The sequence below is a fragment of the Anser cygnoides genome, chromosome 4, assembly GCF_040182565.1.
Source record: "Anser cygnoides isolate HZ-2024a breed goose chromosome 4, Taihu_goose_T2T_genome, whole genome shotgun sequence".
In the NCBI taxonomy this organism is placed as follows: domain Eukaryota; kingdom Metazoa; phylum Chordata; class Aves; order Anseriformes; family Anatidae; genus Anser; species Anser cygnoides.
This window is the reverse complement of record NC_089876.1, coordinates 25,540,788-25,566,285: the sequence shown is the minus strand read 5'-3', so window position 1 is coordinate 25,566,285 and position 25,498 is coordinate 25,540,788. Positions and strand designations below refer to the sequence as shown.

Sequence of the window (25,498 nt, the reverse complement as noted above, 5' to 3'; positions counted from 1 at the left end):
ACAAGGACGTTACTGAAACCCAGTGAGGATTAGAATACTGTATGTGAGCAAAGGGAAGCATAGACACACTTGTCATTTGTTCCTCATCTGACATTTGTCCTGTCATCTGACATCTCTCTTTTAAAAATCTTATTATTTATTTATAAAATAAATATTTTAACAGAGGAAGGTAAAAATCATAAAAGTTAAATATGAAACAATCTACAGTTACGCAAAGTTAATACTGTTAGTGGCAATGTTGGGGTTTCTTCCAGTACTGCATTTTAGGGGCCCATTGCTGTTTGATTTGTATATTTCTAGTCCTATTAATGTATTGCTTCCACAAATTCAAGGTTTCTGTGAATTTTTTAGGAAATATGCTTTTAGCATATAGCCTAAAGGCCACCAACAAGATGATGTCAGTGACTGGGATGTTAGTTAACCTGTTTTTATTGCCTTTTTAAGGAATAATGTATGTTTTGCAAGTGCATTCATTTGAACGTTCTGTGTTATTTTTTTTTCCCTGTTATACCTTAGGGTATCTCCACTTCAAAAATCTGAAGTTGTAGAAATGGTCAAAAAACAAGTTAAGGTAGTAACTCTAGCAATTGGTGATGGAGCAAATGATGTTAGTATGATACAAACAGCACATGTTGGTGTTGGTATTAGTGGAAATGAAGGTCTACAGGCTGCTAATTCTTCAGACTACTCAATTGCTCAGGTAAGTCATTACACTGTAAAATGTAAAAGTAAAGTTTAATAGCAAACTTATAATAAAAGTAAAAAATAGTAACAGTAAAGTTTAATATTGGATTAATATCAGTCTATACATGTTCTAAATGTATGTTTGTTTCCCATTTTTTGCAGTTCAAGTATTTGAAGAACTTGTTGTTGGTTCACGGTGCCTGGAATTATAACAGAGTAGCTAAATGCATCTTGTATTGTTTCTACAAGAACATAGTCCTTTATATCATTGAGGTAATTTTACAGTATAGTAAATTTTACTTTATAAAATTGTTATTTTGAGCTTCCGATTATTCTATATGATTTTTAAGAAGCATTTAAATGTCAGTAAACACTAATACTGAATCTTCAATAAGCTGATGAATATTAGAATGATTATTTTTTACTTTAAAAAATCCCAGCAGTAGTCTTATTGCTAAGTACTAAATATGTAGTATTATATTTGTACTGCATCATACTTATTAAAAATCTGTACCTCTCATATCATTTCAGTACCTAAGCAGCCTTAAATTTACCAAGAGGTTTGTACACTTAAGCTCTTTATAAAGCAGATGTCATTAACTGTCTAATTTGCAAACTGAAGACCTTTTTCAGGTCACCGTTGAACTTCACGATGCTGTTCAGAACAATCTTTAGGGTTTTTATATACATGCTTAATTACACAGAGGCATACTTTTTACTTGTTGTTGTGGTAACCATGCCTCTTTAGACTCTATTTTATGAAGTGAATACTTTCCTTAAAGTAGCTGGCCTAGTTTTCTCACCTGAGATTTTAAGCAGAGTGGGATCTTGAGAAAAATACAGTAGTATGAGAGGACTGTGCTGTGACAAATGTGCACCTATTGGTTTGTATAGTTAAGACAGCATGTACAGCTGTAGTTTTCATGACCATGTTGCAACCTTACAATTTTCAACATACCTTTTAACAGTTTTTTTAAATGTTTTTCCTCCTTCATTTACTGTTCTTCTTCCTTTCAACAGTCTCTTCCTTTCTTCTTCCTTGCTTTCTTATAACCAAATATGTCTAATAATAATATTTATATTTGATTCAAACTTTAAATTAACAATGATACTATGGGTTAAAAATGCAAAACTATTTCTCTTAGACACGATCTAAACATTAGGTTAATATTTTTGATTTTGATATTTATGTTGGTGATCCTATACTGTTGCAATATCTGAAAATACTTACAACTTTGTATTTTATTATAGTTATAAATATAAAAAATACATTCTGTGTAAGTGTAACCAGAAAGTATGCATTTTTCTTAACATATTTTTAAATTTTTCTAAATTTTCCGTTTCCTCTTTATGTTATTAATGTAAATAAATTTCAATGCAAGTAGCAACAAGTTTATTGACTCTTTAGAAAAACTTAAAAATATCTAATTAAATGATCTTACTTTTAAAAGTACTCATTAGCAGTAGCTCTTATCTCAATACTTAATTTTTTTTTAAATTGTTCAACATTTTAGTCAAAGCACTATTAATGTATACTTTGAGTTTACAGAAAAACTTATGAAGCTGGGAGTTAGAAAATATTCCTTGTTTTTCTTAATTTGTCTAAATGTCATTGTCACCTGCAAACATATTTAAATTTATAACTTAAAGAAAATATAAATATCCCACCACTTGTATTCTTTCTGATAAACTTAAATGCAAGGTACAGGCATCATAGAGGAAAAATACAAAATAATAGAAAAAGTAGTCTCTACCTGCTGAACAGATGGAAGGGCAAAGAGATCATTTTTATGCGGATTATGACCCTTTATATATAATATACACCCTTTCTGGAAGACAAGAAGACTTCTACTTCAATTCCTACGTACCCAACATTTGTCAGCTCAAAATCTTTCACAGATGTTAATAGCTCATGTCAATACTGTGAATGAATGGGCAGAAATTCATCATTGAATGTCTTTGGAAGGGACAACTGCCAGTCTTGAATCTCGCTTTTCAGTTTTTTGTACAGATCAGGCGTGGGAGCAGAGAGCTCAATGAGTATTTGTAAGCTGCTGCTTAATATGCAGAAATGCTACATCAGGAAAACGTCTGTGGAGCTTTTGTGACCACACCTCTTCTGTCTTGGATTTTAGAAAATAATACTCTGAAAGGCATGTCTGGAAGTTTTTGTTTGTTTAAAATTTCTTTTTATTAGCTGACAATAATTAATAATACCTACCATTACTTAATGTGTGTGTGTTATATTTTTTAATGTCTGCTCAGTGTTAATCAAATGAGTAACATAATAGATTCCATGTAATCTAAAATGCAGCCTTTTTCCTAGGCAATTATGGGATGATATGAAATAAGTGCCATTAGTTTCTTGGTTTAGAAAATACTAAGGGTTTAAAGTAGTACTTCATGCACACTGATTAGTGTTTATCAACATTTAAACTCCTATTGATAAGAAACTAGAAGCGGTCAGTAATAACTTTTCTTCCACTCTGTTATGATTCAATAGATAATTAAATATGTACCTCATCTTTAGTGTAGGAGTAGTCCCCATAACATTAGAAGTTATACACTGAATGCAGACGTTATGTATGTATACAGACTGCAGTGTTTGTGCCCCCCTTCTTGTATTACATGGTTTGAAAACTTAGCAATGTAAAGACCTGCATCAAGGTCCATCTCATTTTGCATAGCCTATAAAGCTAAGTCCTTCATTTCCAAAGAAGTTCTGTACCACTGAACTACAAAATGATCTGAACTTCTTCCCAACTTACAGTCTAAATTGCTTCTCAGAGACACCCATCTTCTTTCCTTCTGTTGCAGGGGTGCTTGATTAGTAATTTGAGCAGTTTGCTTAGGGCATGCGCCCTAGGTATCTGCATCTGCCCCCAAATTACCATGATGTACAATATGTCATATTTTGCCTGTACAGCTGCCTTCATTCTCCATCATAATCAGGATGAAACACACTTGTCCATAATTAAATTTCCAACTGTGAACCAAGAAACTGTTTTTTGTCACTATTAATACTGTACTCATCTCTGTAGAGTTTGTCATGTAAGGTTAAGGGTGGTGTTTGCTAGGGTCAAAGGTTCAGAAGTTAGGGTAAGTATCTGACTTACTTTCCTCCCCTCTTACAGTTTGAGATGAGGGCTGTACTTACCATTGCTTCTACTTCCCCTTAACCTCTACCCTGTACGGAGCTGCTAATTGTTTTGGAGCCATAGCTATTCTTAACATGAATATTCAAATACTGTCTTGTAAACAGAAGCAAATCCATGTTTCTTCTTAGATATTTAAAATACTCTCTCTTATAGCAGTCTATCTGGTATTCCACTAAATAGTAGGGTTTCTACTAGAGGGCACTGATTTTTAGCTACATTTGAAGGGTTCTCTACCCATTTTGTTGATAGATTCAGCATGAACTTTAGAACCCAAACTTCATTTCTTCCTGGACTGTATCTGGAATTCTGACCAAGAGTTGTGCCAGTTCCTTATTACACTGAAAGTTTTAACTGAAATGCCTGTAACTTATGTGCTTTCTTTGGAAGAAAGTAAATGCTAAGCTTTCAGGAAGCTAATGTTATTCGTTACAGGATTTCTTTACAACTCTACAGTAAAACTGCAGTTTTCAGAGTTCTAATAGCTTGAAAAATTTAACTTAAATTATGTACAAAATAAAACTGAAAGCAACAGGTTATTTGAGGAATGAAGTGCTACCTAACATTTCAAAGAGCCTTGTTAGCAACTTAATATATGGCATTTCATGGTAAATTAAAATACTTGTATTTCTTTAAAACTGTCACTTAGCATCACTTACATTTAGTAATAGAGAATATGTGGAATAGATTCACTATATGTACTTAGGCCTAGCAAAATCACAACAGAAAGTTAATGGTTTTTTTTTCTTTGTTTTTGTTTTACAAATACTCCTTGGTTATGACAGCTCAAATATATGTCTACTTGTTTTATTTTATTTCTAGTGTTGTACTTCTGTTAAACTGCCTGAAATTACCAGCAAAGAGGTGTATATGTTTATGCCTGGTTACTGAGTCATGTATTCTTTATTAATACAGTCCTTTTCCATCACCTAAACCCTTTCAAATTAAGAATCTTAAAAAGGAGTAAATCATGTAATGGTGTCTGTCCTTCATTCCCCTCTCAAGAGCCATCTTCCTATTTGGGAGTAAAATAATGTAGGAACTCCTTGTAATCAGAAGGTTGAAAAGAGAGAAGGTGGTTGAGGAGCACAACTTGTATCCAACAGTAGTGATGAGGTTCGGGATTAGATTCACGCTTTTAGCTTAATGTAAAATATCAAAAAACTTGTGCTGATGTTTAGTGATGAACAAACACTCATTCCCTCCTACTCAACTGCTGAGAAAATGCTGCTAGTAAATGTCTTCTACATTTACCACAGTGGAATCGTAACTCCTGCTTCAAAAATCCAAAATGAAAATACACAGGATTTAATAAAAATCTGATTCATCAACTGCTATAAAGCAATTCTGTAAAATAATATTGCTTTTTCCATTAATACACTGTAACATAAAAAAGTAGAATGCTTGTTGCAACAAAAGTAACTTAGCATTAAGTTAAGAAGACTTCTAAAGAAGACTTCTAAAACTTCATTGTATTTTATATCTTTGTATTGTAGGCTCTAATGTTTGTAATTTTGTACAAAGTCATGTTCCAATAATTGGACATAAAAAATTTACTTTTTTATTGGTTATACAAACAGCAGTTTTAACTAGATTATTATTCTCCTTTTTAGTGCTAATAGTTGCTAACTTCCATTCTTTTTCTATCTCAAAGTATTTACAAAAATGTTCAGACATTCCTCCGTGTGATAAAAGAATATGAGTTTGTTCATAGGATCTGGTTGTCTGGATGCCAGCCTGTGTACATACTGATAAACAGTTAATTTGTAGTAATTCATACTTTCATAATGAAGTCGTCTGAAATGTGCACTGTAGCAGTCTCTGCACAGTGACATGCTTCTTCTCCACTCTGTCATTGAGCTAATATAAACATGAAGTAAGAAGTATAAGGTGGTCATGCTGTATGCTGGTGCTGAAAAACATGAGAAAGTGTGTCATCTTTCTTTTCAAATTAAATTTTTTATTCATTAAGCAAAAAGTGATAAAACTTACAAAACAGAAGAGATTTCCAACTGCCTCTACAATATTCTGTAACTGAGTCAGTGCTTATTTATTACATTTTAGTTGATTTAGTGCTCTGGTAAAGCCTCATGATCTCATGAGTTGCTTCTATGCGAAAGGAGTATTTGTAATAGTTTTCAGTTCCAAACTACAGCTTGCTGTAAGAATTCTGTAAGTTAGGAGGTTTGTTAACGATTAGAAGATGAGTGCCTCTGTAGGTGTTTCCTCTTTTTTATTTCCTCTATGTTTCTCAGAATTCATTAAGACTTACAATACAATACAAATGCAGTGAGCTAAATTACTCTTAAATGCTTAAAGAATAGAAAATTCCTTCTGAAAATAGGTACCTCCCTGAAATGCTTTCATATTTAGATAGAATTGCTCACATACTGGACTAGATTGCCCATCATCTGTTCTGAAAGCATGTTGTTTTTGTACGACTTTTTTCATATAGGTTTAAACCAGAACATTCTCAACTGTGCTGTAAATGTGTTCTAGGAATACCCCTTTTTGTGAAGCCAAAGAAAAATCTGCTTATCAGACCTTGCAAGACATTTGAGTAATATGGTTCTCCTCTTTTTCAGATCTGGTTTGCTTTTGTCAATGGCTTTTCTGGACAAATTCTTTTTGAAAGATGGTGTATAGGTCTTTACAATGTGGTAAGATGATTTTTGTGTTTTCATTTTGGACCATAATTATAAAAGTTTCTTGAGTAAGCAACTATCAAGCAATCCTTAAGCAAGTTCTTACCTCTCAAGTTTTTGTTGTGTTTTTTTTTTTTTTAATCTATATTCTAGATGTTTACAGCAATGCCTCCACTAACTCTTGGAATATTTGAGAGATCTTGCCGGAAAGAAAACATGCTGAAATATCCTGAGTTATATAAGACTTCCCAAAATGCACTGGACTTTAACACCAAGGTAGATAAAAAAATTCAAATGTAATTAAAGCAGAAGTTAATGGCAATTCAGTATAATTATCTGTTTTATTCCTGTGCTACATATTCTCATAGTTAAAAATTGAGAGGATTTTTATTGCTACTGTTTCCAGATGTATAATTGTCTATAAAAGATACAAATTGTATTTATCCAATTTTAGTAAAAATGGAAAGGGACAGCAAGCATTTATTTTCAGCTCTGTTTTTTTTCCTCCGCTGGCAATAAAGCTGTCTTCTACAGGCAGAAGTGATTAGACCTCTCTGTCATTGGTGTGTATGTATTTGTACTGTTATATGGAAATGGATTATTGAAGCCTGTGGAGAAGTGTTGCAGAGGACAATAAAAACTGTCATTAGATTTGTAGAGGGAGGGACTTGGTACTATTCTTTGTCAATTTGGAATTGTGATTTTACGGTTTAATTTTGAGATTTGGAAAAAAAAAATACTTGGGGGCAGTTAAAAATGCATCAATGTGGATCAAAGGAAATCTGAGGCTACTTTCGGTAGAAAATGGTCAACATTCATCTTGGAGATGAAATTGGACAAGAATGTAGGGGTTATATATAAAATATGCACAGTTTCAATAGATTTGTCCATAAATAATCTGTATTAAAAGAATTAAACTTTTTCCTGAATCTGCAATTTCATGAATACTGTGACGTTTGTATGAACTCCTTCTAATTTGATTTAATTTGATTTTTCTACATATAATTAGGACATTTGAAGTAATGTCATTACATAATGTACTTTGGAGACATTTTTAGTTTGTCACTGAATTAGCTATGCCTATAAGTGATGATTTGTAGTAGATATGGAGAGCTGATGCAGCGTTCTGAGCTTCATGTCTGTGCCAATTGTATTATGAAATTGGAGAGAATTATTCGTCTAAACTATCCCCATTCACAGAAGCATGTTAGATTCTGCTTCTTCTTCCCTTTCACCCACAAAAACAAACCTGAAAATTGTAAGGAAACCAGGGAATAGCTTGTGTCACTGTGAATGCTTTACAAATACAAGACTTTTCATGGTCCATTGCTACAATCGCTTCTGTGTTGTGATAGTTTGAATACAATAATGTATGTCATGAGATACAGTTGTTGGATTGTTCTGTTTTTAAATGATATCTCTAATACAGTTTTTATTATTGCACAGATGTATTGTTGACTTCATTGGAAATTCTGAGGCTGTTCCCATACAATGCTCATTAGGAGTAAATGTATACAAAATTCCCAGCTATATAAGTTGAATAGTTGGTGTTAAAGATTTGGAAACATGACTGCCTTGAATGTTGATGCAGATGTTTGTTATGGTAAAAGGGATCAAAGGTTATGAGGTCATGACAGAGGTTAAAGGATTAGCATGTGACAATAAGAATTGGTCAGGAAAATGGAAAAGTAGAACTAATTTTTCTTGCATCCACCTGTGCTTTCTGTCAAATAAAAACTTCTGGTAATGACATAGCAAGAGGGAGAGACAAAGGTTAATGAGCAGCACAAGTTCAAATGTGCAAAGTGGTGGAGTGTAAATTGGATCATTCAGCCTAGTGTAGTTGTATAGTCTAACAAAGGGCTGAGATGTTGTGGAAAATGTTGTGAGGCAGGCAACTTAATTTCAATTGTTTGAACACCTTAACTCATAATACACATTAGTTAGTTACACTAAAGTCTATGACTGTCAAATGCATTGCTAATGAAAAAACGATTGCTATCCTGAAGGACACAGGTTACATATTTTTGAGTGAGTCTTTTTATATCTTTGTATGATATATATTTTAGAAAGCATCAGTAGACTGTTTCTGCTTAAACTTAATACAGTTCTTTTCAAAATACTTTTTTATAAAACATAAAATAAGTTTGAAAGTGAAATTCAAGTTATTTAGCAAACACATTAAAGGAAGTTCAATATGATGAAGCTGTGCACTTCAAGAATGGAGCTTGTAAGGAGAAATCTTCAGAAGATATAATTATTTGTCCTTTTCTGATTTCTTTACATGTGGAAATATGTAGACAGGTATACATAGAACTTGGAGTTATTGTTCTGTTATTTCTTATTACACGAGATGTAAATTATAAAAACTGAAGTAATTTTAGTTCCCTAATTAGAATGCAGCAATAGTTCCAGTTGTCTGGTTTAGCTTATTTTTTCTGATGGTATTCCCATATGCATACATTTTAATTTCCCTTCTGATTTGAAATTAAAAGGAGGAGATAATACACACTTTTTTTCAAAACAAAAAATAAACAAATGACCCATGAAGAGCTAAGAGGCAGAAAGTGCCTGTCAGTTATATTACTTCACAGTGGTGGCCTGACAGAAACACATTTTGTGAATCTAACACACAGATAAAAAGAAAGGTCAGGGTTCACAGAGCTAGTTTATTGCAAATGGTTCTCATGGATTTCTCTTTTCCCTTAGGTTTTCTGGGTTCATTGTTTAAATGGCCTCTTCCACTCATTCATTCTGTTTTGGTTTCCACTAAAAGCCCTCCAGCACGGTAAGTGTTATGAAAAAATAAAAATATAAATCTTCAAAGGTACTAAATTTCTAAATACCTTTTTTTCTTAGTAATGCTTTGTTAATACTAACAGTTTTGTGTGGTCAAGTGTCAAGATACCATTTCTAGAACTCAAGCAGATGCAGTCTATTTAAAATGTTTTACTTAAAGTAAGTTTAAAAGTAGGAGTAATATTACATGCATGTAATCATGTACCTAAAACTATATAAATATGTTTGAAGTAAATTGAAACAATACGGAGAAAATTGTTTTTAATTATGTAATTTTTATATAATAATCTGTGTTAAGTACTTAAAAAATCATAAATTACTACAGTTCTTTGCATTGTCTCTTATATTTTCTAGCCTTTATTGCCTATCAACCCATTAGTTTACATCTGTATCAGTAGGATTGTGACAGATGCAAGGGAGATATCTTGGATGGCTCAGTGCTGTCACTCAGCTGTCATACATGCACCTGAGACGCAGAAGGAAATGGGACAGTTGGGAGACAACACTGTATTTGTTAGAGCAGACTGAAAGCACTCTTTCCAGTTTCTGGGAATACTTGTGTGTATGGGAGCTCCAGTAGGGGTGGGCTGGTTTTGCTTCCACACTGTAGAAAATTTCAATTTAAATAATAATAATAGTGTGTATGCAGCAACTTTTCTGTACATCTAGTAGTTATCTCAGTTTCCCTGATAACCACCAGGCAGTCTGCTCTGGTACAGGTGACAGAAATGTTTTCATGGACATTTTGGAACTGTAGGAATGATGTTAGGAACTGTACGTACGTGGTTGACCTTAAAGAGTGAGACAGTCACAGCTGCTTGTGCCCAAAAACGTTAAAGGAAAAACTTTTCAGTATTCTATAATGACTTCTGATAAGTACCAGAAAGTAGGTAGCAGCCTGTTTTCTCTAAAAAGCCATTTTGATGCATGTTCAGTGGCAGCTGATTGCCATGGAGAGGGTCATAGACAGCCCAGGAAAAAGGAGGTCCCAAAATGTTAATTCATACACTAAAACCACAGCCTCAAATCCAGACTGCGATCCAAATTCAAAGCTGTAGCTAACCCATGTGAGAGATTGATGCATTACACAATGCAGAAACGTTTGAGCGTATGCAGTGATGCAGAATGGAGTTCATGTGTTAACGGCAAAGCTGAGATATTTGGGTAAGGTTGTGAGGTTTCTGAGAGAGCACTCCCATGCAGGCCTCTCAGGCTTGCAGCCCATGAGCTAGAACTGACCTGCTGACAGTCAGCAAGTGGCCCTCCTGAAGTCTGAACTGACTGAAAGTTTTAAAGTACTAAAAATTGTAAAACTTGTAGATCTCCTACTGTTTACTACAGTTCAAGGTGAAAACCTCTGTTATTACCCTCTGGAAGCTGCTGCCACCTCTTTCGTACCAAAAATAAGAGTTTATATATATATAATGCTGTCGTGGATATTGAAGTGTCTGTTTCCTTTTCCCAGGTACTGTATTTGGCAACGGTAAAACTTCAGATTATCTGCTTCTGGGAAACACTGTTTATACTGTAAGTCTTGCTATGGCTATACAATGCTCTATCAGCTGACTATCTTTATTGGCTCTATCTTTAACTCTTACTGAGATTTTTTTTGGGGTTTTTTTGGTGTTTTTTTTTTGCAATTCTCTGTATGGAAGACCTGATTCACTGTAGTACCTTAAGAATAAGAAATTACACTTGGATGACTTTTTGAAAAACCTTGAAGTACCTTTTGCATTCTAATTCCAGATTCCAAAACAGAGTAGTTTAATAAAATAAAGATGCAGAACATGCATCTCTCTGTTACTGGAAACTGTCTATTTTTGAAATAGCAGGAACTGTAATTCCCAAACTAATACACTGCTTAATTTAAGGTAAGTTTCCTCATTGGAGAAATCCTGGGTTACTGGATGTGGGCTGGTTTGTGGACTTAAGAAGATACAGTTCTGTACTTCCTCTGTTATTAATAATAGGAACTTGAAGGAAAGGTATAGCTGCATGGAACTAAGACATAGGATCTTTCTTCCGAGGCAACCAAAGTGCCAGAGTTAATTACACTTGACCCACACCTAACAGCAATCCTCTTTTACACTTGTACTTATTAGTCATTATTGTTTTTTCTTTTAATCTTTATGTATCATTGAATAAATTGGTGAAGCTAAATACCTGTTTATCACTTACTAGATATCAGTCTTAACCAACAGGTGAGGGTTTTCCAGGAACTCTCTGAGAAACAGAATTAGACTTGTGTTCACTCTCCTCTGTTCTTCAAAGTTGAGTGTAATTAATTTTTCACAGAATTGCAGACTGGTTGAGATTGGTAGGGACCTCTGGAGGGTGTCTGGTTCAACCCCCCTGCTCAAGCAGGGGTACCCACAACAGGGTGCCCAGGACCATGTCCGGGTGGCTTTTGAACATCTCCGAGGAGGAAACTCCACAGCCTCTCTGGGAAGCCTGTGCCAGGGCTTCTCACCCTCACAGTAAAGTGCTTCCTGATGTTTAGACAGAACCTCCTGTGCTCCAGTTTGTGCCCATTGCCTCTTGTCCTGTCACTGGGCACCACTGAAAATGGCCTGGCTCCATCTTCTTTGCACCCTCCCTTCAGGCATTTATACACACTGATAAGGTCCCCCCACTCTTCTGAGCCTCCTCTTCTCCAGGCTGAACAGCCCAAGCTCTCTCATCCTCTTCTCCTAGGAGAGGTGCTCCAGTCCTTTGGACATCTTGGTGGCCCTCCATTGGACTTTTTTCCCATATGTCCAGGTGTCTCTTATACTGGGCAGGCCAGAACTGAACGTAGTACTCCAGGTGCAGCCTCACCAATGCTGAGTAGAGAAGAAGAATCACGTCTCTTGAACTGCTGGCAATATTTTATGTAATGCACCCAAGAGTACCATCATCCTTCTTAGCAAGGGCACATGCAATCCTGTTCCTTTTACTTCCATGTGAGAACATAAAGAAAATAACCAGAGCCCAATCTGTGCATTTCCTACTGGTGTGGCAGTTAAAATAAAATGTTTCTTCTGCCAGTCTGTACAAGGACTTTAAACTGTTTGTCTCAGGCCACACTGAAGAATTCTTTGTTAACACATTCTGTTAAAAGTTCATCCATTCTATACTTTTCCTGTCCAAAAGGCAAGCATAGCACATTTTATCAGCAGTAGTCATGTTTGATCATGCAGTCTGTCATATGATGAACTGATCTCCATTAGGGATGGATTGAATATCCTGGGTAAGTGTTTCCTGTGCAAGTCTTAATTTTATTAAGATGTAAGGTCACAGTCATTGTCATAGCTCAGTCCTGACTGTTGTAGCTCAACTGACATAAATCACCTATTTGTATTATGATCTTGTAACACCAGAGAGTTTAGAAGTCAGTCATTTATCTGATTGTCTGTCACTGCTTTCTCCAATATTGAGAAATACTTCAAAAGAGTATCTACTAGAATAACCTGTTACTTAAAGTGAAACAGGTTTTTCTTGGGGAGAGAGGTTCTCTGCACCAGGTTTGGACCCTATGGATATTTCATTATTTACTTTACCTACAAATTGCAACCTGGCTCAGTTCAGCTAGTTTATTTTGTGAGTTTTACGTATGTATACATGACTTGCATAACGACACCTATCCTAGGACCTGAGCCAAGATTTCTGACAGCCAGCATCCACTTTCACCCTTAAAGCATTCATTACAGTGGCCGTCATATGTAGTGGATTAGCCGTGTACACTTGTTAAACCGAATTACTCAACATAGCGCTGCAACCACAGCTGAAGTTATATCCTGAAACGATCTCCGAAATTCATCCTAACTAGTAATTCTGCTGTTTTTCCCTCTGAAAGCCAGGCTTGGCACCAGGAGAAAACAAGTTCCGTATGCTGTACTGAGAGTTTAGTGGATTACACTAGATACTATGGAACTGGATGTTCAAAAAGTGCTGTCATTTGGACTGTCGCCCATCAACTAATGGCTGAGTCTTGAAATCTTAGGGTAGTGGAGAACATCTGGGTGTCATCTGTGATATCGGGTGACTCATAAACATTAAAGCTTTGTTTTTCAGATTTACAGTAACATTTCCACTGCCTTGAGAAATCAGTTAACTTCTGATAATTTCAATATAGTAACATGGAGCTGCTCATTACTCTTTGTCAAGCTGTACCCATAAATGCTAAAACAGAGGTCACAACTGACAGTGCAATTCTTCTGTCGCCTTCTGTAACTGGTTTTCAACTTGGAGAGCTGAAATTTCACCATCTTAAGAATCTAATGGCATGTTATTAACCTACAGAATGGCCAAGAATTCCCAAGAAACCATTATTTCACCATTATAAGTCCAGAACAACCTGCTTTTTCATTTGCTTTCCAGGTTCCACATTTTCCTTCCTTTTACATTGAAAGTTTTGGGAGGGAGGATCACTGCAGTTGATGTATTCCTGTCCTTGCACAGGAAGGAATTCAAGGAGGTCTGGAGCACACATGAAGATTTGAGAGATTTTCAAATTCTGAGGGAGGAAAAAATTTTTGCAATGTGAAGTTGTATGTACACTGACAGTTGTCACTCACTGTTTTGGAAAATCAAAATAATAGGGCTAAGTTATCCTTCATTCTTCTTACTGCTTTTAATCCATTTTTAAGAAGTCTACATTCATCACTTGTGCAAAAATCAGTAGTAAAGGGATTCAGAAATTAATATAGGTTCTTTGGATCCATGAACAAAGTCCAGGACATGCACAGATTCATATCTTGTCCTGAAACTACTTCTTGAAACATAAATTTCAAATAGGAGTAGAGTACCATGAAAATATATGTACAACTATTCTTGAGAGGTCTTTGTATCTCAATGTTTTATACAAAATACGAGTTTAATTTCTCGTTTCCTGGGTAGGATTCAGTGAGCTATTGTTAGTTTGGATCAAGGGGAGAAGGGAGCAATAAAACCATAATCCTGGAGGAAGTCAGTATGCATAGTTAGTAACTTCAAGAGAATCTGTATCTAGATCTTCCAAATCTGTCTTTGTGTAGACAGTTGTAGTCATCTCCTCAATAGCTATAGTGTGGCTGTCATCTCTGATGAAGTGGACTACAGCTTTCACAAACCTTTCTGTGTAAGAAGAATGACATAGAATCAGCAACTATCAACTCAGTTAAAGGCAGAGTTCTAGGAGGCAAGGGAAACGTTTAAGATTCTTAATATAAATGAAGGGTTTTCTAGATAAAATGAATGAAGATTATTAGTGGAAGCTAATTGTCAGTACTGTATTTACTAGCTCATTACTTGGATGTACTTTTATACCGGCATTTTGCTATGGTCATTTCAAATGGGCATTTAAACCTCAGATCTAAACTTACACATGTACCAAAAAGAGGGAAAAAACAGTTACCTGTGGTCTAAAAGAATTTTACTTCCAGGCTGCTGAGAGTTCTACGTTTTTGGAGTAGATTCTATTAAATCAGAAGGGCCATTCCATAATTTCTGCAGGTCCATAGAAATTATTGCACTTTGCTTTACTAACCTGGGTTTGGATCCTAATGCATTGGTGCATTCGAACCTATTGCATAGGCGCACTGACACACACAGCACTTTGTTGAATATTATTATCGAAATCCCATTTAAATTGAAGACATTGATCATCCTTTCTCTCATTTCATTTATGCAAGTAAATGCAACATAAAGTATGAAAATAATTAAACCTTTTATTCTATGTTCTCCTGAAAGATAACCAAACAAATCAATGTTGTATGTGTTACGTAAGATTGCCATTAAGTAAGAATCCCTCTTCTCTCTCTCCTTCCCTTTCTTTTTAAGTTTGTGGTTCTAACTGTGTGTTTGAAGGCGGGATTAGAGACCTCATATTGGACTTTGGTAAGCAAATGTCTTTATCATATTCTCAAATGCACTATAAAATATGATGGATGAATAATTGTTTGTTTTTTTTTCTAACTTATTATATTATGTCCTTACAATTTGCTGGTCTTCCCCACAGTATCAAATTAAATTGTGGTAACTGCATGGAAAGACAGAATATACATATAAAAATAAAAATGCTGAATACTGAAAAATGAGGACTTTGTGATAAGGCTTAAAATAATCCTTAAACTATAAAAAATAAGTGACTGTAAACAGGTTCTAACTGAGCTTAAATTGGTTTAAAATTCAGTGACATTACTGCTGAAAGTATCATCTTGCTTTAAGAAATAGCTAACTGAAGTAACAGAATTAAATTAATACTAGGCATGGAAATTTCACCCAGTATATCAGAAATGCATTGTAAGTACTAAGTAGAAAAGATCTTTATATGATAATATATCTGTGATGATTGTGTTGTTTGCTTTTTTTCCTTGTTTGTTTTAACAGTTCAGCCATATAGCTATCTGGGGCAGCATAGCACTTTGGATAGTGTTTTTTGGAATCTACTCTTCTTTGTGGCCAGTCATTCCTATGGCACCTGATATGTCAGGAGAGGTAAAGTATATTTTAACTAATCTCCGAATGTGTGCAAATAATATTGTTTCAGTTTTTAGTACGGGTCTCATCTTTATTGGATCCTTCTCCTAGCTAAGAGCTATATAAGATGTTTGCTTTGTATATACCTTCAATGTGGTAGTCATGTTTATTTAAAATACAGTGAGTTTTTACTCTTCTGTAACAGGTTGGGTTTATATGGTCTAGGAAGGAAGACTAGACAAGTAAGCTGCTTTACAGATTTTTAGTAAGTTTTAATTTTCTATAGAGAAGTCTTAACCAATTTCAGAATTCAGAATTACAGCACTTATTCAGCAGGAGATTTTTTTATAATGAGGTAGTACATGTAGTTGATTAGTACATTGTTAGTACATTGGTTAAGGCTGTCCTTACATCTTCAATTTTACATGTTTATTAACTTTTTGAAGTTAGTATATCTGAGAAATTTGAGTTGCCACAACACTGCATGAGCAGCTGATCATCATGCATACATTTACTTTTCAATTAATGTGCTTCTTGGACTGCATTATTATTGTACTGTATCTTTAATTTTTTGGCAGTAATTATTGGTTTCTCTTTCATTTATTATCCTAGTTGTGTAAAACCACTCTAACTATTGCAAATAGGACTGAATCCACAAAAGATGCACAATTGCCTGTCATGATCCAATGGAACTTTAAAATTCTCAAATCTATTCAGTTCCAGAAACATCTGAAGCTTAGTATAAATTTTCCAGACACTCATGTCTGCTTCTGGGAATGGCCAGTACTTCCTGAGCTGAAAAGTTAGGTGTGCAGTCTTACTGGAAATCAGAAACTGAGAATACCTGCTTGTTTCAGAAAGATACTGTTCACAGGGGTTCTCTTCTCAAAGCATATCAAGTAAATTAAGCCATACACCAAGTAGAAGAGTGGATGCCTTTAACTCAGCAATTTAAAATAATATGCAGGATGTGGGAAACTTAAATGAATATCCTTTCCTCACTTGGATGTAAATCAGAGCCACTAGTCTCACCTCCCACATAAGTAGTTATGGGAAAAATAACATATAGTCATTTACGTGACTGCTACGTTATAATGGAAAACACAAGGAATTGACTTAAGTACTAGGACACCTATGGAAAAAATGAATTTGAAATTATATAATTTCTTGCTGATTTTCCTGTCTATTATAACCTCTACCCCTCTATGTAAAGGTGAATATTATGTTATCTTGTTGCCTCCATTACTCAAAAAAAATTTTGTACATTATTCTAAATTAAAGTAATTAAAGTTATCATACTCAAGCATTTTTCTTCATATTTATACACTGTATTTTTTAGAAGAAGTATTTTAGAATGTTTCTGGAGTTTGTGTTTTTTGTTGTTATTGTTTTTAAGAGATATTTGTAAAAACTGCATGTTGTCTGGTTGTTCTTTAAGACAGAATAACCTTTGTAGCAATAAGCACAGTGGGAGCAACAGGATGTGTTATGCTTGGTATGACATAAAGGTGGCTACTTCATTGTTCAAGCAGGTGAATATTTTACTTAATGCACGTTCCATCTCTGAAATTGTGAATAAAAGATGTTGAAAGGAATGCTTTTCCTACAAACTTTGAAAAATTGTTCTTAAAGTGAGGTTTCTCCCAACAATAAATACTCTTACAATTTGGATTCAATGTGACACCGAAGTAATATGACTTACCCAAATTCCTTTATTTGCTGTGATAAAACTGTATCCATACTTGAACTGTATCTAATTATTTTGTTAGTAAGGGATTGTGTGCTTGCTTATGCATATATGCGTATGTAGTAGCTTTAGATGTGTGTACATGCACACAGTTGTTTGAAGGGTTGCTTTCTGGTTATGTTTTTTCTTCAAAGAATACAGTTAGAAGTCTGTAACATCAGAACAATGTCTCCTAGCACACAGACCTTAAGTGCTCATTTTAAAACCTTATCTGGCTTTTTGAGCTGTATTCTGTGTGGCCAAAGACAGTCCTGTTGACAAATCCTGTGGCTCAGGTGGGAACCCCCTTTTTTTTTTTTTTTTGTGCTGTCCTGGAAGCCTCCTCACAGGCAGGGCAGAATTCACTGGGTTTCACTGAAGCAAATCCAGGCCTCTCATAAGTATTCAAACTAAAATGCTGTTTGTCAAATTTCTTCAAGTTATGACTCACACTTGAAGTGAACTATCCAAGTACATCTGGTAGAACTTAAGAAAACAAGCTCACCTGTATTTCTGTAGCTTTTTGTTTTTCTTTGGCCTGATCAGATAAAATATGGTGAAGGGCATTTCTGTTTTGTTTGTTTGTTTGTTTTACAAAAGTGTTTTGGACGAATCGTAGGATTATACATAGAAACCGCTTACTTCTTGTAATATTAACTTAGTGGCGCGAACTGCTGACAATGATCTGGGTCCAAATTCATTCTTTAATTTCACAGTACTGTGATTTACCTGGTCTGAGATTGGAATGCCATTTAACTTGGAAAAAGGTGCCACTACAGACTACAAAAAGAACATTTTCATTGTAGACCTGAGTAAATCGACTGTATGAATCTCTTCTACGATGATATGATTTTCTTTCACATATAATATTAGCAAAGAGAAGTGGATTGTATGTTCAGTATTTTAAACACATTTGCAGTATTTTCTCAGTTTGAAACCACACATAGTTTGCATAAATATGTAAAAGTAAATGGCAAATCTCTTCATATTTTATGAGGTATTTTCCTTTGAGACTCTCCAATACACAGAAGACTGATCTGTGATGCTGAATAACATGCATTTCAAATCTATGATCCAGTGGATTTATGTTTTTGTCTGTGTTTTTTTGTCTGTGTAGTCCTCTTGCAATAACTAATTGCATTAAAAAATACAAGTTTATACGGTGGTAAAGTTATCTTTCTTAAACAAATATGGCTGTGATTTGAGTTGAAAACCTTTAATTGCAGAGGAGAGAAAAAACAACTTGTGAGTTCCACACTAGTATAACTCCTGACTCTTTTGGGTTTGATAACGTGTGCCTGAGTTGTTAGGGCTTTTTTTATACACCTGTCTAATTAATAAAGTAGCTTAAAATCATATACTGAAATAAGAAGTATGACACCGAGATTAAAATCAGAAGTTCAGTATCTGCAGAACTTCTTAATTTTATTGTGGTACTGTTGAAATGCACTTTAAAATTCTCCAGAGCCCCATCTCTTTCTGCTCTGTCTGACCCAGGGGATTATACAAAATTAACAGAAATTGAAGTTAAGGAAGAAACATGTATTGTACAGAATTTTAGCTTATTTGATTGAGGTTTGCAGAATCTTTGTGAAAAACGTTAAAATTCCTTGTTGGATAATTTAGCTGTAGGAAAAATTGATTTGAATATACTACCGTAACAGTATTAGTTTTTTAAGTTTTGCTTCTGTCTTTATTATTGCACACATAGCAAACTTACATGGAATTGTACTTGTTAAAATATTAAATATTCAGCTTTTAATCCCCTACAGAAGTTTTGTTGGTTTGCGTGTGTGTTTGTATGTTAAAAAAAAAAAAAATAGAAATGTAACTGTCTTCTTTCAGGTATTCAAAGGAGAAGTTTGTCTAAAATCTGATTTGACAGGGGAATTTGTTTTAGTCTGATGGTGACCAAAGCTAGTATTGGAGATTCAAGCTAGTATCTTAGAACCACAGGATGGCTGAGGCCGGCAGGGCCATCTGGAGGCACCTGCTCCAACCCCTGCTCAAGCAGGGACACCCACAGCAGGGTGTCCAGGACCACGTCCAGGTGGCTTTTGAAGATCTCCACAGCCTCTCTGGGCAACCTGTGCCAGTACTCCATCATGTGCTCAGTAAAATGCTTCCTGATGTTTAGGTGGATCCTCTTGTATTCCAGTTTGTGCCCATTATCTCTTGTCCTGTCACTGGGCAGCACTGGAAATAGCCTGGTGCAGTCAGTCCTCTTTACACCCTCCTGTCGGGCATTTGTCTACATTAGTAAGTACCCCTTGAGTCTTGTGTTCTCTAGGCTGGACAGTCCACCTCTGTTCATTGGCTTCTCTTTCTCTTGGGTCAGGACGTTGTCGTTGATGAGCTCCAGGAACCTAATGATTGTCTGTGCTTTGCTGTGTTCTTGCTTCAGCAGTCGGAGATGCGATTAATGGATATTTCTTGTCACGTGCATCTTTAAAAACAGATGAGTGTTAGTTTAATAACTTTTGTGGAATTCAGCATAATAAATAAGTTGGAATGACTTTTTTAAGGAAATTTTGATGGTACTTTTCCTCAGTGTTAACAGGGGGAACTATAAATAATGCCCCCAACATTCAGAAAGTAATGATTCCCTTGAAATTATTTAATGAAGAAAGAGAAGCACTCTGCCTTGCTTTTAAGGTGTCTTTTGAGATAACTCAGTTGATAATCTGTATTTCTAAAAGTTGTCTTGAACCCCATGTGGTAAACAAATACTGAAATCACTTCATTCTCAGATCTCAGGGAAATTTATTTCCAGATTTATGAAAAATGTCTAAAACCTGGTGTAGTTATGTTGAGTTAGCCAGTTATTTTTGTCACTTTTTTCCCTACTCTTTATTCCTGTTACAATTTGGATAGCCCACATCCTGGTAACAAATCTGTAGAACCACCAGAACTCATCTGCTCATTGTGGCTTTACGTCCCCCTTGCCAGATATTATATGTTGTCTTTCAAGCGACTCAGATGGGTCCCCTATAGAATCTTTTCGACTGAGGCAAACGAGGAAAATCTAGTCTTTTCTTTCCGAATAATTTACATTCTCTGCTTACAAGCACCAGTAAAAGTAATGTAATGGATCTCACCTTGCAAACATTTTCTGCCATGTCTAATATCAAAACCAGGTGGGTAATTCTCTTTAATTTTCCGAAGGTTGGTTTTTTTTTCATTTTTTCAGAGCTTTTAGTTCACACTGCATCACAACCTTCTTTGTTAAACTTTTGCTAACAAAACCTGCTTCTCTTCCTAATTCCTGGGAAACCTTTTTTTTTTCTGTCATGTTTTTTGGAAAAATTTCCAAGTATTACTATTTCTTATAAGGCTTTTTTTTTTCTGTATTATTTTCTTGCTTTCTACCTTTGAGAGCACTTTCATCCCTATTTCTGTCAGAAGTCAACAGAAATAGTAACTGATAACTTCATAACAGTTATTCCTGGCAACATAATTTACCGTTATGGGTTTGGGATGTTTTTGTTTGTTTGTTTGTTTTCAAAGGTTAAATACCTTTTCAGATAACCTAGGCTTTCACAAAATGCAAGAATGGAATTAAGTATCTATGAATGTAGTTCACAAAGGAAAAAAAGAACAAACGCTCTGAAGCTACTCACAAGAACATCTAATATGGTTCAGTCTTTTATTTAATCTCTTTCTGGACTCAAGTGCTTTACGGGGGTTAGAGATAAATGCTAATGTGATGGTTCACAAACCTGAACTACCTCATACAGTTAGACCCTTATATCACCTATATTTTTTTAAAGAGTCCATTTATGTAACAGTTAAATGACAAGAGCACTCACTCAAAATGAACGTTACCCAAGAGCCAGGTTTAAGTTTCTCTCTGCTTTCAGGGTAATGCTTTTTTTTTTGCTGAAAGGATGATGAAATAGAAAACTAAAATAGATGTCTTCTTCTTTTCCACTTTCTGACGAGTAATCAAATATTTTTTGGACTAGAAGAAACGATGCTGACTTTTGCTCTGAGTGACAAAGGTACTCTCTAGGAAAAGGCAGGATGTGTTCCAACAGATACTTAGAATATTAAAATATTAATTGAAAGTGGCTGAACTAAGGACACTTCTGTAGATGAGAGACCTAAGTCTCAGTTTAGTCTCTGTATTGCTCTGTCTGGTTTCATTTATGTTTATATACTCTGTGTCACCACAGAGATGCTTTTTTAAGCTTCAGGATTTATAGCATGCGTCCTTGAGCTTTATTATATATGTATTTATTATTCATAATGTTATTTGTGTTTATGTAATTGGGACTATAACTCATCCCTCTGAGGGATACATTTCACCCTTTATTACCCATCTGCAGTGAGGAAAATCAGTGGTCTTGCAATGAGCTAGTAGGATCCTTAGCTGAAGAAAATAAGAGGAACTAGGGAAAAAATGAAGGCATGTACTGTACTTTTTTTTTTGTCTCTCAGGGGATTTGTTCAAATAAAAACTTAAAGATTCTGTCTGCAAATATCCAGTTATCCGCTTCTTAACTGTGTGCTACTTTCTCTTTTTCCTTTGAATGCATTTTCAGAATATGAGAAGACTGCCTTTTTAATATACCTAATGAGCAAAGTTCCTACTTAATAGGACCTATGAGATGTTTTTTAAACTCTAAAGAGCAAAGAAACACTACAGGCATGACTATAACTCCTTGTAGGGAGTTCACTGCCCTGGGAGTTAAATGCAAATCTGTTTTAGTATTACAACAGTAAGTACTTTGACATGTATGAAGACAGACACATGTAGATAACTAAAACTAACGAAGTTGTTTCTGTAGGTTGTTGAGGAGAGAAACTGTTGGTCTGATGGTGTTGAGGAGGTATTATTTTAATAGTTCTGTGGCTTATAGGGAGAGGGTATGTACATAGATGATACCTGAAATAAACTGCAATAAGACTGTTCTTTTCATCTTTCTCTCTACTTTTAGAAGACTATCATTTCTAAAATCTAAGATAGCTGTTTCAGCAGAACGTTTCATAGTGAAGAGAAAGGAAATATTTTCTGTTCATTTTGGCATGTAATTTCCTAATAGTACATATCCATCTGTGCATTAAAAATGTTTTGTGTCCACGATTTCTAATCTGCTAAATCACGAAAGGGGCTAATTTTCAGTACTTTACAAAGAAAAATAAAAAAAAAAGAGAACCAATATAAAAATCTGTACATTGCACTGTACAGGCAAATTTCTTTCATTTTTAGAAAGTCCTAATATTGAGCATGAGCTATGCAGACAACAAATTATTTATCCCCCCTGCAGGATTTGTTAGTCCTACAATAAACTAGGCTTTCCAGCTCTCATTTTGGATTACTTCTGAATTCCCCTGGGAGCCACTTTTGTGGCAGATTCCATTTGGTTTCACAAGGCCTAAAACTTGGCATAGACCACAAATCTCTCACATTAGGAACAATTTGTAAACCACGAACAGAGGCAGCCAGAGTCCGGCCCCAGAACAGGCTGCTCCTGTTAGTGCCATTGTCTGAAAAGGATTGGTTTGCCATTTCCCAGATGACCTGCCTATGTGTAGAGAGATGTGAAAAGTTAGAGACAAAAATGTTTTCTACAGAGTGAGGGGGGAGCTTTCTTGTACAGAAAGGAAGGAAATACCTCTGTGGGATTTTATTTTTCCCCTCTTCGTCCAAAAAATACAAAGAGGGCCTCTGTCTTTAATGCGAATGTCGGCTTTAAATCTTTTAGGTTTGGATTAACTCTGTAAAAGAAAAAAAATCTGACAGGCTTTCAAATATGACACAGAAAAACTTTTTTTTTCCTCAATTCATGTTGTTCATTTGTAAAGCCAAAGGCTGGATGGACTGAATAGTAGGCGCCAGTTGTTCCTTCATTCATAGTTAGCATTACAATGGTCAGAATTAACATCCTAAGACCTACATTATCACTTTTGCTGTTTCACCAGCAAACATTTAATACAGGGTGGCTAATGCAAGAACAGCTCTTAGCTGTGTTCCTATAAATTACCAAAATGTTATTAATAATAGGAAGTAACAGTTGTAATTCCTTCAAGTTGCATTTTTTATGCTTTTTGGTTTTGTTTAGGAAACTGTTAGTCTCTCTGAATTATTACTTAATTAGAAAAGATATTGCAAAATGTAGTTGTGATAGACATTTCCTATTAGCTGTTTAGCTGTTGTTTTAGGAAATTAGTATTTAATCATGTATGTCCTAAGTCATGTTTTGCTTATAAAGGTATTACGCAAATACGTTTTCTCCACGATAGAAATTTTCTTGATATAAAATTTTCCTTCTCTCCCCCCACCCTTCCCCTTGAAGCTGTGAATTGGATTTTTTTGAACCTGTCACTGCTCAGTATTTATACCTTTGCTGACAGCTGTTGGCAAAAATAATTGCTAAAATCTCAGGGCAGTATCTATGTCCTATAGCTGTCAAAAGTTTACCAGACTTTCAGTTCAAATACATTCTAATACTTTTCAAAGAATCAGTAGGAATTTGAATACAAAAAAACAAAGTGAGTAAGAGTTTTTGCCTGTCTGAGAATGAGATTTTTATTCTGAAAATAATTCATTTTTGTTTTTACACACATAACGTACCGAGTATACCAAGAGTATACTCTTCCGAAGGCAGAGTTCAGCTGCCACAAGCTACCTGCATTTTTCTGCTTATTGATATTAGGAAAATTTCAGATTGTTTATTTTAGTCAGGTACTAAGGTTTAAATTCCTTTAAAAGGAGTTAGTCGCACAGTAATGAAACAAAGATTTCAAAGGGTATCACTGTTGTAGCAATGTTACTTCCAATCTCTGTGCAATCTAATTCCATTACAAAATTCTTTTGAATATTGCCTGCAAAACAATCTTTCAGTAATATGCTTTGTTAATTCCTTGTATCCATACATGCATTACAAGGGTCAATTAAAGTTTTTTTTTCTTTTAATGTCCATGTGTTATGATATTTGTTTTGGTTTTAGTTTTTAGTATGTTAACAGACAAGTTATAAGAAGAATAAATATTTATGTAGTAGTATAGGACGGGGTATAAAAATGGAAACATACAACTAAGAGCAGTAACGTGTTTTGCAAGTATTTCACCATGCATTAGCATGTTGGATCTTCATTTAACACTGTGTTGCATACTTCCATAATTATGTAATTAGTTGTTAATTCTCATTATTAAGTAGTTTGCTGCACAGGAACCCGTAGCAGTGTGGGAACAATGGTACAGTGAGCTCTATTGGAGATAGCTCAACTTCAATCTGAATTATATTGTGAAATGATTGTAACAGTGTCCAGTATCCATAGCCAAGTTCAGTATTCATTTTACCTGCTAGGGTCGATTGCAAATGAGAGATTGTGCTCATGATGTATTGACAAAGATTGGGGGACGGGAGTGAGGGGGTCAATAATTCTGAAAAGTCTGTAATCAGCATAGTGGTATAGAGCAGTGTTGTGGAGGGGTAGGTTCTCCCTCTCTCAAATTGCTAAGCAGCGTGATCTTTCTACCAGCTTCTTAACATGAATTAGTGCTTACTGTCTACTGGATTTCTATGTCATGTCAAGGGATTTTAGAAAGGTGTTAAAGCTGTATTTTACATTAGAGGTTCATTTAAACTTGATTTTGATGCCCTTAACCGAATCATTGATATTTCTATGCTTATTTGTTGTTGTTTTTTTTTCTAGTTCTCATCATCACCTCAACACATTTTATACTTTTTCTTTCCAGGCAGCTATGATGTTCAGCTCTGGAGTATTTTGGATGGGACTTTTATGTATTCCTATGACAGCTTTACTTTTTGATGTAGTATACAAAGTGTGAGTACAGAAATGCTGAGGTTTACGGGAAACGGTACTGACATTAAGCATGTGTTCTAATTACTACTATAACAAAAGCAAATAAAGATCAGCTCTGCTAATTACATAAAATTGTTTTTCACCTTGTTTTAGACAAACCTGGTTACAAATGACATTAATTTTAAATGCTTCAGTAATTGTAATGTGTTTTAAAAATAAAATATTTGTGTCTGCTTTGCAAGAGCAGCTGATAAAATATATTATTTAGACTTGCTTTAT

The 25,498-nt window shown here is 34.9% G+C and overlaps 1 protein-coding gene across 7 annotated transcripts in view; it reads left to right on the top strand.

The window, feature by feature from the left end:
• Window positions 1-25,498, top strand: part of LOC136790664 (phospholipid-transporting ATPase IA) — a 103,720-nt gene that overhangs the window by 64,876 nt on the left and 13,346 nt on the right. For 6 of the 7 annotated variants that reach the window (XM_066995819.1, XM_066995817.1, XM_066995818.1 and 3 more), the window contains 9 exons: window positions 517-700; window positions 847-957; window positions 6,425-6,499; window positions 6,638-6,760; window positions 9,194-9,272; window positions 10,749-10,810; window positions 15,083-15,139; window positions 15,632-15,739; window positions 25,152-25,240. In XM_066995819.1, the coding sequence (XP_066851920.1) occupies window positions 517-700; window positions 847-957; window positions 6,425-6,499; window positions 6,638-6,760; window positions 9,194-9,272; window positions 10,749-10,810; window positions 15,083-15,139; window positions 15,632-15,739; window positions 25,152-25,240 (888 nt within the window). Of the gene's footprint in view, window positions 1-516; window positions 701-846; window positions 958-6,424; window positions 6,500-6,637; window positions 6,761-9,193; window positions 9,273-10,748; window positions 10,811-15,082; window positions 15,140-15,631; window positions 15,740-19,785; window positions 19,929-25,151; window positions 25,241-25,498 lie in introns of those variants that run through there. The other variant, XM_066995820.1, reaches the window with a different exon arrangement.